Source organism: Callorhinus ursinus, unplaced genomic scaffold (assembly GCF_003265705.2).
Source record: "Callorhinus ursinus isolate GAN/ISIS: 27379988/994484 unplaced genomic scaffold, GSC_fseal_2.0 scaffold34, whole genome shotgun sequence".
Taxonomy (NCBI): Eukaryota; Metazoa; Chordata; class Mammalia; order Carnivora; family Otariidae; genus Callorhinus; species Callorhinus ursinus.
The window spans coordinates 12386450-12403184 of NW_027397096.1; the positions used below are offsets into that span (position 1 = coordinate 12386450).

Below are 16735 nucleotides of genomic sequence, written 5' to 3' on the forward strand. Positions count from 1 at the left end.
TCCCCTGCTTGTGCTCTCTCACTCTCTCTCTGTCAAGTAAATAAATAAAATCTTAAAACAAAAATAAAATGAATACTTTGACAGTTAAAAAAAGTAATTAAAAATTTTTGGTAGCTACATTAAAAAAGATAAATAGGTGAAATTAATTTTAATTATATATTTATCCCAATATAACAAAAATAATATGATTTCACATATAATCAATATAAAAAATTATTGAGATAGGGGTGCCTGAGTGGCTCAGTCAGCTAAGCATCCGACTCTTGGTTTTGGCTCAGGTCATAATCTCGGGGCGTGGGATCAAGCCCCTCATCGGGCTCCATGCTCAGCACAGAGTCTGCTTCGGATTCTCTCTCTCCCTCTCTCTGTGCCCCTCCCCCTACTCGCACATGCTTGCTCTCTCCGTTCTCTCTCTCAAATAAATAAATCTTTTTAAAAAATTATTGAGATACTTTGCCTTTTTTTGTAACCAAACCTTTCAAATCCGTGTGTGTATTTTCACTTACAGCACATTTCATTTCAGACGAGCCATATTTCAAGTGCCCAATAGCAACACGTGATCAGTGGCTACTGTGTTGGATAATACACATCCACAAAAGCTGCAAGTTAAGGACCAATTAAGCCGTGGAGTGAGTGGTCTTGAGCCTGGGGACAATATTGATTTTCTTAAGGTCATGTTAATGGTTTAATGTTGTACTTAATTCAATTTTTTTAAAAAGGCTGAGTGAATGCACAGATACTACTTTGTTGAATTTAGAAATAAACAAAGTAAATTGGCAAGTTGAGCCAATTAAGAAAACATTTCAGTTCTAAGTGTCAAATATCCTAAACTCTTAAAAGTTGGCCTGACTAGCCATTTTTCTTAGTGGTATAGCATCTACTCTCAAACTCAAGTTTCTCAATAAATATTTTATTCTAATATTAAATTTGAAATCAATTCCCCCTAATTTCCTCACTTTGAAATTTGGTTTGTAAACCCTCATAAGCAAATCAGATATCCCCTTCCTCCTATCTTTATTCTACTTGAGCTGGTCATTTGACTGCTCTGGATCTCAGTTCTCTCAATTATGAAGAGATTGGGTTAAATAATTGTTATGATTTACCACGTAATATGTAACACTTCATATATGTCAAGCATTGTGCTAAGTATTTTGCATAAATTATCTATTATCCTTTCCACAGGCTTCTGAGGTAAGTACTGTATTATCCCACTTTTCTAGATTGGGATACTGAGGTTCAGAGAACAGTTTGCCCAAGGTCTATAAAAGTATGCTAATGGAGCCTAATCCATAGTAAGGGGCTCAAGAGAAACTTCCTGCAGGGACAGTTGAAACTGAATCTTGGAGGATGAGTTGAGTTGAGCTTGGAAAAGATTTGGGTGAAAGGGGAAGGAGAGGGACAGAAGGAAGGGTTGGGGAGGCAGCTGGGAGTGGATAATAACTGGAAAGCTTGGTGTTGGTAAGAAAAGATATTTGGCTGAAGAGGTAACCCCAAGGCCAAATTATGAAGAGTTCAGATTTCATCCAAAAGAGAATGAGTAACCATTGAAGAACTTTAAACATGAGAGTACCGACCTAAGATTTGTTTTTAAAAGCAAGGTGCCAGGAGACTTGTTGGGGGCATTATGGAAATCCAGGCAGGAAGTGAGGAGGCCCGAGCTAATTAGGAGGGGCTTATCTAAAGTGAGATTGAGGGGCGCCTGGGGTGGCTCAGTCTGTTAAGCGTCTGCCTTCGGCTCAGGTCATGATCCCAGGGTCCTGAGATTGAGCCCCGCATCAGGCTCCCTGCTGGGCGAGAAGCCTGCTTCTCCCTCTTCCCCTGCTCGTTCTCTCTCTCTCTCTCTCCCTTTTTCAAATAAACAAATAAATAAAATCTTTAAAAAAAGAAATGAGATTGAGCCCCACGAGATCGAGCCCCATATCAGGCTCCAGGGTGGGTGTGAGCCTGCTTAAGATTCTCTCCCTCTCCCTCTGCCCCTCCCTCACCTCTGAAAGAAAGGAAGGAAGGAAGGAAGGAAGGAAGGAAGGAAGGAAGGAAGGAAGGAAGGAAGGAGAAGGAAGGAAGGAAGGAAGGAAGGAAGGAAGGAAGGAAGGAAGGAAGGAAGGAAGGAAGGAAGAAAAAATCCTTTCTGCTTCACATTTATTCCCTCTATTAAGGCATCAGCAAGGAAGATAGGGAAGTAGAGAAAATTGCTTTTGCAAAATGCTGAGCATTCCTTTCTTACTAAGCAGATGATTTTTCTCAGAACAGCCAATGTTGAGAGAGGAGACAAGTGCAGTTCTCTGAACCTACTCCTCCTGCTAAAAAGTTCCTGACAGGACTTTGATCTCACAGGATAATTATTCCTACCCAGATATAAACCAGTTTGCAATTTTATTGTTCCCTTCCCCCAAGAAAAGTTCACAGGAATTCAAAAGATGTAATGAACCAATAAAATAGGAAGATTATTCTAGAATGTCTTATTTCTACCATATAGAACTTACATGTATGTAAGGGATTTAATAGTAACATAGACGAAGGTAATAGTTTCATACCATTTCTATCACTAGCTTTGACATTCATTCATCCACTCATTCATTCAATTAATACCTATTGATATTTACTATGAGCAGGGTTCTGTGATAGGTGCCATGATGATAAGGCATTATGCAACAGTGCATCAGAAGCAGATCTGATTCTGAAGAAGCTTATTTATTCTCAGACAGTAAGATACATTAAATAACTGTAAGTTGGGTTTGAAAATGCCTAACATGGGTGTAGACAAAATATTGTGGAATTGAAAGAAGATGGGGCTACCACAAGTAATGGGGAACAAAAGGTTAGTGGAGTAAAACTTTGCATTTAAAGTGGACAATAATTTATGCATAAGATTTGGACTTGCAGAGATTTGGGGAAGAGCAAGTTAGGCCACTGTTTCCCAAACTGGACTTTGAAAACAAGGTTCTGAAGAATATTGGAAATTCCACATAAAAAGCATTCTTGGTTGTGCTGGTAACTGGCCTGTTTGTTCTCAAATTGATTTCCTTCTTTCCCTCTGCCATGTTTTGTATTTCAAGAGGTGGCTCCTTTCCCTTATCAATTTCCCTGTGGTTTGGTTTGGCCAATGAAGGCAAGGGTGGCAGATGAGGGGCCACGGAGAGGGTGGGTCTTTCCTTCTCCCTGTACTTCAGACAGTATCTCCAGTGGTGGCTGCATCCTCTGTGGCTCCAACTGTAGAAGGACAGTTCCTCTCTTGGTGGTCCCAGCTTCTGCTGGGTAGTCCTGGCTCTTGGGCCCTGCATTTCATATCCACTGATGCTTATTAAATACCTTGAAACTTCACGGCTTAAAACAACAAATATTTTATTATCTTGCACAATTCCTGAGGTTTAGTAATCTGAGAATGACTTAGCCAGGTGATTCTGGCTCAAGGTCTCTCATGAGGTTGCAGTCAAGATTTGGCTGGGGCTACAGTTATCTCAAGGCCAGAGTAGGGCTGAAGAGTTCACTTCCAAGTTCATTCACATGGTTGTTGGCAGGACACAGCTCCTAGCTGGCTATTGGCCAGAGACTTCATTATTCTGCCAGGTGGCCGCCTCATAGCTGCATACAACATGACAGCTTGTTTTTCCAACAGGAAGTACCCAAGAGATAGAGATACCCAAATAGAAGCTGCAGTCTTTCTAATACCCTGATCTCAGAACTAACATACCATCACTTCTGCCACATGCTGTTGGTAACACAGACTAACTGTGATACAGTGTGGGAGGGACACCAACAGGCAAGGATAATTGAGGGCTCTCTTGGAGGCTGGCTACCACAGTCCATCCTCTGGTGCCCAATGATTCATGTCCCTCTCACGTGTAAGATATACTTGCTTTCTCCCGAAGTCACCAAAAATCTCTTACAGCATCAGCTTGAAGTCAGCATGTCATCATCTAAATCAAGTTCCTGTGCAGTTGAGGCTCCCTGGGTATAGCTCCTTAAGTATATCTCCTTGAGAACAGTCCTCTCTGTAGCAGCTAAAGCAACAACTAGCTGCCCTCCATTCACCCAATATACAATGGCAAGACAGGTATAATTGGGTAACTGCTATAGATATTCCTGCTTAAAAAGAGGGAAAATGGCAGGCACAGAGGAGTCAGTGGTCCATTGTAGTTCCTAAATCCAGCTGAGCAAATGTTGAAATTTCCTTGATTAAGTCTCTAGGTCTCAGAATAATTCTCCCTGGCTCTGAGCTTCATGTTCTGTGGTCTTGGTTCTGACTTCTGAGTCATCCTCCCTTTTTCATGAAAGCTAGCCTATGTTTACAGCTGAGGAGTTTTCTCAGCCTACTTCTTGCCAGTAGAACTTTGAGAAACTAAAGGCCTTTTTTCATTTTGTACTATCTCTAGCCATTTTGGTCCAAGATGGCGATGTTTCTGCATACACACTTCCTTTAAAAATTTTATGAGTTTTCTGTGAATCTTATTGGATTCACTCCAGTTAGACAAAAGCTACACCTACAAATATCTTTCTGATGAGACAGCTGAGGGATCATGACCTTAAGCTTCCTAGATGCTTTATCATTTTATTGAGAGACTATGTGCGACATACCTGTAATCTCCTGAGAGGACATTTCATCTGAACAGAATAATACTCTGACACACAACCTTAAATCTTTGTGAGACTTCGACAAAAGATTTTACAGTCACACCACTGGCTTCATCTTTGGACTGTGTTTTACTGGCAATGCCCTGGACATGATCTGTGCTCAGAAGCTGTATCTTAATGTTAGCATTGTTTACTATTTGGAGAGGCGAGAATTTTCAAAATCAGCAAATCTTTTTTGTTGAAAGTTCTTCCTTTATTTTACCCCTCTCCTCTCACATGTTCCTATAGGCAACAAGAAGAAAGCTTTGCCTGGAAATCTCCTTTGCTAGATCACCCAGTTCATTAGACACATTTTCTACCTTTTAGTTATGGCAGGCAACAATGTTGCTGAACTTTTTGCCACTATTTAGTAAGGATCCCCTTTCCTCTAGTAGCCAATAACATAACCTCATTTTCTTGCAAGTCTTCACCTGCAGCCTTATCAAAGATCATGATACCTCTATTAATGGCACTTTGGACTTTCACTAACACTATCTCCAGAGTCCAGCCCCCAGTTCCAAAGTCACTTCTGCATTTTAGGATTCTGTTACAGGAGAATCTCACTTCCACGTAACAATATTAATTATCTGTTTCTATGTAACATATTATTCTGAAATGCAGCAGTTTAAAACAAAAATGTTTATTATCTCACACACTTTCTGAGGATCAGGAATCCTGGGACCTGGCTTGGCTATGTGGTTCTGGCTCAGGCTTTTTCATAAGGAAGCAATCAGTTTAAATGTCAGCTAGAACTGCAGTTATCACAAGGCTTAACTGGGGCTGGAGAATCTACCAAAAAATGTATTACCACATCTGGGCCACACTACCTCCTCCCTTAGTTGCTAGAGTCTAGGGAGTAGCATCTCCCTCATATTGCTCATCTGTGGGCTATCCCACTATTACTCTTTGAATTCCTCTAAAATGTTAAAAACTGGGTTCTCATGTCAGATTCCTTTTATTGATGCCCTGCCCTGGCATAGGTGCTGTTTTCTGTTCTGGATCCTGATTCATATGTTAGTCAACTAAGTCTTGTTGAGTTGAACAAAGTTTTGGTTGAGATGAACAGATTTCTTTACTGTGGGACTTTTCAGAGCCCTCAATATGCTAAATACAAGGTAAATCTCCCTGAGAAATCTACAACAGATAGCATTTCCCAAATTCTTTTGATCACAGGCCCTACTTTTGTTTTGTTTTGTTTTGGTTTTACATGCACCTAATAGCTAGGATGCAAAAACCATGAATTAGAAACATCATAGTTCAATTTGACTGGAACAATGAGCTTGTAAAGGAAAGCAGTAGAAAACATGGTGAGAACAGGGTGGAGGCTGAATCACACAGGGTGAGGTGTTTGAACTTGATCCTATAGGCACTGGGGAGTCACTGAAGTTTGCCTCCTGTTGGGTGCAAAGTTCGAATTGTTGAGCTGAACTGTTTAATCATAGCAATAACCTTCATTTTCCTTTTATATGCAGACTTATCTAGTACAATTAGTGAAATAGAGAAAAGAGAATTGCATTTCCTCAGGAGGAAAGAAAATGCTTCAACATATGCCCCTAAGAAACAGCTTTGTCAGGGAAGTTAAAAAATAGAGGAATTCTTTTGAAAAGAATCGGTGATAAGAAAAGAAGATGGAAGTATATCTCAGGAAAATAATGAGCTAGTAATTAGGAAGAGAATAGACTGCTTTTCAGAAAAGCAATATTTAAATGTTAGTGTGTACATGAGTTACCTATTTCTGCAAAACAAATTATCCCCAAACTTTATGGCTCAAACAATAACATCTCTCATAGTTTCTGTGGCTGTTTGGTTCTAGCTTAGAGATTCTCATGAGGTTAAGTCAGAAGTCTCATGAGGTTAAGTCATCTGAAGACTTGACTTAGGCTACCAATCTGCTTCCAAGGTGGCTCACTCACACGAATGGCAACTTAGTGCTGGCTATTGGCAGGAGACCTCAGCTTCTCTTCACATAAGTTAATTTTCAGGGGTCCTTGCATTATGGTGACTGCCTTTCCCCAGAGCAAGGGATCGAAGGGGCCATGGCAAAAATTATAATGCCTTTTATTGTTTAGCCCCAGAAGGCCTCCATTGTCACATCTATAGTAACCTGTCACAAAAATCAGCCGTGATTCAATGTAGGAAGGGAATACCAAGATATGAGGATCAGTCTAGGCTATCTTGGAGGATAGCTACCAGAGCATATTTTCTATCTTTCTAGATGCCTCTGTTAATACTCTTCCCCTCAAACAAAGCTACTTTCAAAATAGATACATCTTGGATAGCCAAATCATGTAGCCATACTGAAAACATCATATTGTCTGGTCAAATTGTAAAGAATTTCAGCGCAAGGTTAGCCAGTCTTCTAGATTCCTATTTTCAAAAAACGTATGGGATTTCCTATTGCAAAAGTTAAGCAAGTCAGGAATCTCTCAAGAATAAAGGTTTATCTGAAGGCTGAAAATTCATCATTGATAAAGAAAAGTAGTTTGTGGTACCAGTTATTTTATTCCTCTACTCATTGTCAACAAATTCATCTTTTGGGCAGGCAGGTATATATAATATCTTGATTTTAGAAGGCATCTTTTTAAAAACATGAAAATTATATAAATAATCTGTAACTTTTTTTCTTTTAAAAGCCCAAACTGGGTGCCTGAATGGCTCAGTCGTTAAGCATCCACCTTTGGCTCAGGTCATGATCCCAGGGTCCTGGGATCAAGCCCTGCATCGGGCTCCCTGCTCTGCGGGAAGCCTGCTTCTCTCTCCCCCACTCACCCTACTTATGTTCCCTCTCTCGCTGTCTTTTATTTATAAATAAATAAAATCTTTAAAAAAAAAAAGCCCTGCATTCATTCAAAATCTGTATCTTTTAATGTGGGATAAGTTCCTAAAAGTATATGACCAGAATAAATGTTAACATTTTAATTAATAAAAAGACATATTCTTCTTACAGGAACAACTTGACCTTTATATAGTTCTCTGTGAGACTATTCCAAAGGTAAACTACTGACCTTTCCCTCAGTGATTTGCCAAATAGAGGCAGTATGGTATATGAAAAGCATAAACTTTGGAATTAAAGATTTCTATCCTGACTCTGCTAGCCATGTGACCTTGTGCAAGTTACCAAACTTTTCCAAACCTCTGTTTACTAATCTGTAGAAATGGGGGTAATATAACCAAACTGAGGATTAAATGATATAATATATAGAGTACATAGCAAAATAACGGCTCAATGAATGATAGTTACTATTAACAATTTGGGCAAGCAATGTTACTACCCATGAGTTGACCTTTCAGTCTTCGGTTCTTATTTACTCCTGGTGCTACATAGCATCTGTGATTAGTGACTTTTTTCAAGTTTTTATTTTCATTCCAGTTCATTAGCATACAGTGTTATATTAGTTTCAGGTGTACAATATAGTGATTCAACAATTCCACACATCACCCAGTGCTCTTCTTGACAAGTAAACTCCTTAATCCCCATCACCTATTTAACCCATCCCCCCATTTGATAACCATCAGTTCTCAATTAAGAGTATGTTTCTTGATTTCTCTATTATTTTTCTCCCTTTGATGTTTTTGTTTTGTTTCTTAAATTCCACATACGAGTGAAATTATATGGTACTTTCTTTCTCTGACTTATTTCACTTAGCATTATACTCTCTAGCTCCATCCACATGGTTGCAAATGGCAAGATTTCATTCTGTTTTATGGCTGAAAAATATTCCTGTGTGTGTGTGTGTGTGTGTGTGTGTGTGTGTGTGTGTGTAACATCTTCTTTATCCATTCATCAATTGATGGACACTTGGGCTGTCTCCATATCTTGGCTATTGTAAATAATTCTGCTATAAACATAGGGGTGCATGTGTCCCTTTGAATTCGTGTTCTTGTATTCTTTGGGTAAATACCCAGTAGTGTGATTGCTGGATCATAAGGTAGTTCTATTTTTAACTTTTTGAAGAACCTCCATACTGTTTTCCACAGTGGCTGCACCAGTTTGCATTCCCACCAACAGAGCCCTTGGGTTCCTTTTTCTCCACATCCTTGCCAACACTTGCTGTTTCTTGTGTTTTTTATTTTAGCCATTCTGACAGGTGTGAAGTGATATCTCATTGTAGTTTTCATTTGCGTTTCCCTGATGATAAGTGATGATGAGCAACTTTTCATGTGTCTGTTGGCCATCTGTATGTCTTCTTCTTTTTTTAAAAAAAGATTTTATTTATTTATTTGAGAGAGAGAAAGAGAGCAAGCACATGAGCAGGGGGAGGGGCCGAGGGAGAGAGAGGGAGAAGCAGACTCCCTGCTGATCAGGGAGCCTGAGGCGGGGCTCAATCCCAGGACCCTGGGATCATGACCTGAGCTGAAGGCAGACACTTAACCAACTGAGCCACCCAGGTGCCCCCATCCGTATGTCTTCTTTGGAGAAATATCTGTTCATGTCTTCTGCCCATTCTTAATTGGATTATTTGTTTTTTGGGTGTCGAGTTTTATATATATATATATAAAACTATATATATATATATATATATCCCTTTATCAGATATGTCCTTTGCAAATATCTTCTTCCATTCTGTAGGTTGACTTTTAGTTTTGTTGATTGCAGAAGCTTTTTATTTTGATGTAGTCCCAATAGTTTATTTTTGCTTTTGTTTCCCTTGCCTCAGGAGACATATTGTGATTAGTAATTTCAAAATGTTGAAATAAAGGAACTACAAAAATAACAATGATTTAAAAGCTTAATTTATGGTTGTGTTGCTCCTTACTTTTCAGTTTTCTCTGGATGCAAAGCAGTGTATTCAATACCCAACTCAAACATGAACTAGACGTTTTTTAAAATCTGCCTTTTTTCATAATAATGACCTTCAAGAAAAATAAGACACTGCAACACCACAAAATAATCATTACATTATAAATCTGGGCTTAATTTTCCCAAAATTGGGCTTTGGAAAATAAATGTTATAAATCTTGAGACATTTTGAGAAGTATTGAATAAATTTTGGAAATTCACCTTTGTAAGACTCTTTTCCTCTATTTTCCAGATGGAAAGGGAAGAAGAATAATACTTTCTAAAGTCTTTTTCAAGTTCAAATGCAGAACGGCCATGATCAAAAAGACGAATTACAAAGAATAATCAGGAATCTAAATATGTACACATTTTGAATCAGTACTAAATGGGCTTGACAATTTTAGATGCAAACCTATCTCATATTTTGCATATATTTATACCTTAACCATTTTATATGCTTTAAAAAACTTAAATAAGAATAATACTTAGAAAATACACAAAATGAGCAGGTCTCCTTCTAAGAAAGAAAATATGAGTAAACCAGATTAAGAATCTATGATTTTGGGGGGCACCTGGGTGGCTCAGTCGGTTAAGCATCCCAGGGTCCTGGGTTCGAGCCCTGCATCAGGCACCCTGCTCAGCAGAGAGCCTACTTCTCCCTCTCCCACTCCCCCTGCTTGTGTTCTCTCTCTCTCTCACTGTCTCTCTCTGTCAAATAAATAAATAAAATCTTTTAAAAAATCTATGATTTTTTAAAACATAATTTACAAAGCATTTATATATTTTTTTATTAAAACCCATTAACACAAAGTATTAGTCTTGGCTTATATTCCTTTGTGCAACTCAGTGATGATTCATAAAGGACCACAGCCTTATCTGGATATAATGGAATGCCATGTAGCAATGATAAGAGCCTCACTTAGATCTGTACATGGAAATGTGTATGAGTAATATAAATAGGAAAGAAGAGACACAAAATAGCATACTCTGATTAAACTATGGAAAACATATGCCTCTATAATGCAGTACAGTGGAAAGGGCAGTGGGAATCCGAAGAGCTGAGTTCTAGTTGTGACACTTGGCTGGGTATTGATATCTCAGCAATTTATCTGCTTGTTCTCAGTTTCCTCAGGAGTGAAATGAAGAATTTGACCTAGAATCAGTCTATAAAGAAGGCATTCTCAGTGCTAAAGTTTAGTGATTCCATAGTTCAAAAATTTGGAGGGACATAAATATAGTTGATTATTACCTTCTTTCCCATAAAGTTGTTTAGGTTAATAATAATTTTATTCTTTTCTTTTTTTAAAGATTTTTATTTATTTATTTATTTGTCAGAGAGACAGAGAGAGCACAAGTAGGGGAGCAGCCAGCAGAGAGAGAAGCAGGCTCTCCACTGAGCAAGGAGCTGGATGCAGGACTCGACCCCAGGACCCTGGGATCATGACCTGAGCCGAAGGCAGACACTTAACCGACTGAGCCACCCAGGCGTCCCTTTTATTGTCTATTTAACCCTCCAGAACGTAAATTCCTTGAAGGCAGAGAGTACCATGTATATAATTACTCAATAAATACTTGCTGAATAAGAGAATAAGTGAAAATTATATTGAATCCCCTAGACAGAGTCAAACATCTTTTCTGGTATATTTCTATGGCCTTGTAGTTCAGGCTAATTTAGCAGGAAAGGCCCTTATGGACCCTCCTGCTGTGTTTATGATAAGATTAACTGATTAACTTAAGAAATTATTCCTATGACTGCTCTCCTTTCAGCTTACTACTGAAGTATTTCCTCATAAATTTTGCTTCCCTTCTATTCAGAAATTCTTCTTTCTTTGATACAAATGAAGCTAGAAGAAAGAGATGATTGTCTTTGCTTTATTCTCAGTTCTTTCTGAGTTACTTGTATCCAGATATTTGATTATTAATTTGATTCAGTGGTTAAATAGCCATTAGCTCTTTTTTTTTTTGCAACTTTGGTTTACAAACTTGGCTGAAGTTAAATGATACCAAGCACCTCTTTCAAAACTGTTGGGTGATGGGACAGAGGTGAGGGTCAGAAGCAGGGAGGAGCGTTCACAAGGCCAACAATTAGCAATGTGATCTCTATCCCAACACCTGTGGTTTTTATCAGCTTTAGAACTACTCATCTCAGCCATGGGGCTCCAACACTTCTCTCTCTGAGCAATAATACTTGAACCTGCTTCCCTTAAAAGTAATAGCATTTCGCATTTGTAGAGCAATTAAGACTTTACAAGATGCTTTTTATCCCCATGATCTTACTTAAATCTTATTTAATCTCTTTATTCTCATGCAGGTTATTTATTACACATTCTTCTAGGAGAACTAAGGGGAAAACTTGAGTAAGATGTGGGAAAAGGAAGTTCACAGTTAGTGAGTTATGAACTGACGAAATGGTAACACCATAATCATGATGAAACCAAAGCTGTTTCAACTGGCTGAGGTTCTTCACTCTGGATAAAGTTGATTTGTTACCTTCTGAGGGCTGATGTTCTCCTTTGTCCTCTGCTGTCTGGCATCCATAATTAGTTGTGTTGGAAGGCTGACACTACTACAAAGGGCATGTAGGATCTACTTGTCTCTCAGTCTAGTTGGTACCTGGCTCTGTCTTCCTTGCAAGCTGGTAACTGGCAGTTCTTCATCTCATTTCCCCCCTCCAGATAATCTATTAGCTTGGCCTTATCGCCTGTTAGGGGCCTATTGCTGCCTAAGAAATAAATGATTTTTCCTTTTGTTCTGACATCTCCCCTCTAAATTATTTTTCCTATTCTCTTGACTTCAGACTATTCTATCTTTTCCCTTTGTTGCTTTTGTTTTTCTGATATTTCCTGCAACTGTACTTGTTGATTCTCTTTTCATCTTGTATGTGGGCAGCTGATAACCTGTTCGGTCCCATAATCTCAGCTTCATGATTCCACCCACTTTCTTGGGTATTAATCACTCAGGAGCCCTGGGGAACTGTGACTTCCCAAAGTCATCTCATTACATTTTTATCAAGGCCAGTCCAATACCTTAGGGACCCTGGTAATAAAATAATAATAACAATTACCATTACTGAGTACTTACTGATGTGTATTGCCAGGCAATTTACACAAATGATTCTATTTAATCCTCCACACAACCTTATGAGGTCGAATTTGAACAGGTAGGTCAGCAGAGGCTTTATTTGCATGATTGTAAATAAAACCACATACAAAAGATAGTGACTGGTTATGTTGGGGTATATGACTAGTTCTATAGAGTAAGACGTCCATGCTCTTAGGACACACTTAATGGAGATTGTACCATATGTAGAAAAAACTTACCCTGAGTGGAGAGAGAGATAAATCCTGGTGTATATTTACTAAATCTAGAGACTGCAAATAAAACCTATCCTAGTATTTCTTATGGAAGATAGTTACATTGGTAGCCTTCAATCAACCATACCTCCTGCCATTACACCCTTATATAGTCCCTCTCCTCAAGGCTGGGCCTATCACTTGTTTCTAAGAATAGAATACAGTAGAAGTGACACTGTCCTGTTCCAGGCCTAAGCCTTTTTTTTTTTAAGATTTTATTTATTCATTTGTCAAACAGAGGAAGAGAGAGAGAGCACAAGCAGGGGGAGCAGCAGGCAGAGAGAGGGAGAAGCAGGCTCCCCACAGAACAAGGAGCCCGATGTGGGACTCGATCCCAGGACCCTGGGATCATGACCTGAGCCGAAGGCAGATGCTTAACAGACTGAGCCACTCAGGCATCCCCAGGCCTCAGCCTTAAGAATGTCTGGCAGCTTCCATTTTTATGCTTCTAGGAGCCCTGAGCACCATTGTATAAGTTCACATGGAGGGGGGAAAGCCCTGGGACTACATGGTAGGAAAGAGAGACCTTACCTTGCCAGCATCCCAGCTGAGTCTGGCCTTCCAGACATGCCCAGTGAGGGGTCAGATACATGAGTGAAGCCATCCTGGAGATTTCCAGCCTCAGCTGCCGGCTAACTGCAGCCATGTGAGAGACCCAAAGGAGACCAGCAGAACTGACAAACAGAGCACCAGCCATACACTCATGAGAAATTAAAAAAAAAAAAAAAGATTGCTGTTTTAAGCCACTATTTTTTAGGGTGGTTTAGTAAACAGTAATAGACAACCAAAACACTACTAAGATTAATAATGTTAAAGATTATGATTACTTTGGGGGCGCCTGGGTGGCTCAGTTGGTTAAGCGACTGCCTTCAGCTCAGGTCATGATCCTGGAGTCCCGGGATCGAGTCCCACATCGGGCTCCCTGCTCGGCAGGGAGTCTGCTTCTCCCTCTGACCTTCCCCCTCTCATGTGCTCTCTCTCTCTCTCATTCTCTCTCTCAAATAAATAAATAAAATATTAAAAAAAAAGATTATGGTTACTTTGGAGTTCCATTAGATAATATTCAGTCAAGAGGCTTAAGAATACCAGAATCCTATCTTAGACCACAGCCACCCCCTGCCCCCCATCCCCACCAAGGTCTGGAGGGAGAAATATATACAAGAGACAGAGGCAAAAGAAAACAACACTTGCATTTTAGCTAGGCTTGCTCTCTCTGGTAAGGTAGTCTGAGGACACACGCCTAGAGCTGGAGGCTTACAAGGCCTTTTTTATTTTAAATTTTACAGAATAAAATTTAAAATATTTAGCTCCCAGGAAAGCCAGGAACCTGCCTAATCAAAATGGACACGAGCTGAACCAAGCTGTACCTTTACAGTGTAACTCCAACCTGGTTGTTCCCTCTCTCTAAGCCTGAGGGCAGGCCGGGGCTGGAGTGTCACTCAGTACTATGGGGACAAAGACAGAAGAGCCCAGAGAGATCCATACCCATGTGTGATCCAAGCACATTGGGCATGATCTTGACTGCAGGGGAAAATGACCTGGTCAATGTCTTGGAATCTAACCAACCAAGTTAGCCACTTCTGTCATGGAGGGTAGGGGAAACATGACGGGTGATAAGGAAGAAACTGTGAAAGTGTCCCCCTCCCTGGACCCTTTACATAATATCTCATTTAGTTCTCACAGTAACTCTGAAAGGTAGAAATTTTTCTTGCCATATTACCCAGGAGAAAATTAAATATTAGAGAGGCTGAATGACTTGCATTAGGAATTACATGAGGTGGGTTGGAGGAGGTGAAAAAAGGAGAGATGATTTTTTGAGTACAGCACATTGTGAAGTTACTTACATTGTCATCTCAGTTGTTTTCTGTTCAAGTGAAAAAACAAAGTCAAAGGAAAGTTCTGTACTGTTAGAGGCGACCAAGGAAATAGGGCCCAAAGTCACCCTTTTTTGTGGCTTGATTATAGCACAGGTGGGAAGAAGGCATCTCTTTCTACTTCAGCAGAGAAGTAGCTGCACACCAGCTGTGGTTGGTGATCTGAGTCAGTGTATAGCCACTCAGAAATGCATGTGAAACCCCCCTTCCCCCCATAAATACTTGAGAGATACAGAAGGGACCTGAGGTTCTAATGACCTCCTTGTAGAGGCTCTTCTGCCCATGTTATCCATCTGTATTGTCGAACTAGAGCGCTGAGAGAGATGTCTGCTACACAAACATCACATCCCTGACAGAAAATTCTATATTTGCTCCACCCCCACATGCTCCATTCAAGTTCCCAGAAGTTTGCAATTATCCTCAAAAGATGTTTCCAGACAAGGCTTACTCAGCTTTGGTTTTCAGTAGGATAAGATTATTTTGTTTTGTTTTGTTTTCATTTCTTTGAACTTGGCTGACCATTCTCAGTCCACCCTAGGCTGGTGTGTAAAGGCCAGTCATGAACCACATACCTGTTCCCATTCACTTTTCCCCTGCTTGTTCTTTCTCTCTGAATCCTTGATTCTTGGCCCTATATGTCAATTTGATATCTGCATCTCTCTCTTTCTTTGGGTCAACCCCACTTCATTCTCCAATGGGTTTTACTTTCTCCTTCGGGCTGCCTGGACTTTGACCTCATTTTTTTTTACAAGTTTTTTTTTTTTTTAAGAATTTTTATTTATTTATTTGACAGAGAGAGAGCACAAGCAGGTGGAGTAGCAGGTAGAGTGAGAAGGAGAAGCAGGCTCCCCGCTGAGCAAGAAGCCAGATGTGGGGCTCAATCCCAGGACCCTGGGATCATGACCCCAGCCAAAGGTAGTCGCCTAACCAACTGAGGCACCCAGGCGCCCCTGGACTTTGACCTCTTGTCCAGCTTTCAGTTAGACTGATCCCTTTGGCTTGGTATCCTATATTGACTCACTGAAAATCTTTGTATCAAGCCCCAGCACTGCAGAATTTCACCAGCCAACTGCACCTGGGTGGTACCCGGTGGCACGTATTGTCCAAGCCCTATTCCTGGGGAAAGAAAACTATCTGACAAAAACAACAGCAGAAGAGAGGGAAGAGTTGTTTTTAACCTGCACTTACTGTCACTGCCAGCCAAATTTCTACCTGCCCGCCTCTGCACTCTTTTTCTTCTGGCTCCAAGAGATTTAGGAAGGATTAAAAAAAAAAAAAAATATATATATATATATATATCCTTGGTTACAACAACTTTGGAAACTGTTTGGCAGTATCTACTAAAACTGAACATATGCACATACTTTTACTAAACAATTCTACTCCTAGATACATTCACAACAGAAATGCATACATATGTTCACCAAAAGGCATGTTCAAGAATGTTCATAGCGGGACTATTCATGATAGCTAGAAACTGGAAATAATCCAAATGTCCAAGAGCAGTAGAACGGATAAAGAGTAGTAGATTCATATATCGTGCTAATATAACAACGAAAAAGAACAGACTCCTGCTATGCATGACAATGTGGATAAATCTTACATACACGATGTTGACCCAAAAAAGCCACACACAAAAGAATACATAATATATATTCAATTTATATAAAGTTCTAAAACAGACAAAATGATTCAGTTTTGTTAGATCAGAAGAGTGATTACCATATGGGGAGTGGTAACCAGGTGGGGACACTGGATTGGATGCTGATAATGTTTGTTTCTTAATCTGGGTACTGATTAAACTAGTGTGTTCACTTTGTGAAAATTCATCCAGCTGTACACTTGTGATTCATGTGTTTTCCTGTATATGGTCTACGTGAATAAAGTGAATGACAGAAAAATTTCCCTGCTTTCTCCTGAAAATGTAGTTATAAAGGACACTTAAGTTTAGTGGCTGAGTAAATGGGTTTCCTTGTGTTCCCACTTGTCATTTTGAAAGACCTAGCAATTCCTATTAATCTATAAAACCTATAGATTCCTCTGCTATAATGAAGATATCCTCCCCACTCCACCCCCACCTCCAAGTGGACATCATGGTATTTGGCAGGACATGATCA

At 39.7% G+C, this 16735-nt stretch overlaps 1 protein-coding gene across 1 annotated transcript in view; it reads right to left on the reverse strand.

The window, feature by feature from the left end:
- Positions 1 to 13316: 13316 nt before the first annotated feature.
- LOC112808159 (uncharacterized) overlaps positions 13317 to 16735 on the reverse strand; it is a 167091-nt gene continuing 163672 nt past the window's right edge. Inside the window, exon 6 of the mRNA XM_073879585.1 lies at positions 13317 to 13444. Within this exon, the coding sequence (XP_073735686.1) occupies positions 13377 to 13444 (68 nt within the window). The 3' untranslated portion in view covers positions 13317 to 13376. The remainder of the gene's footprint in view (positions 13445 to 16735) is intronic.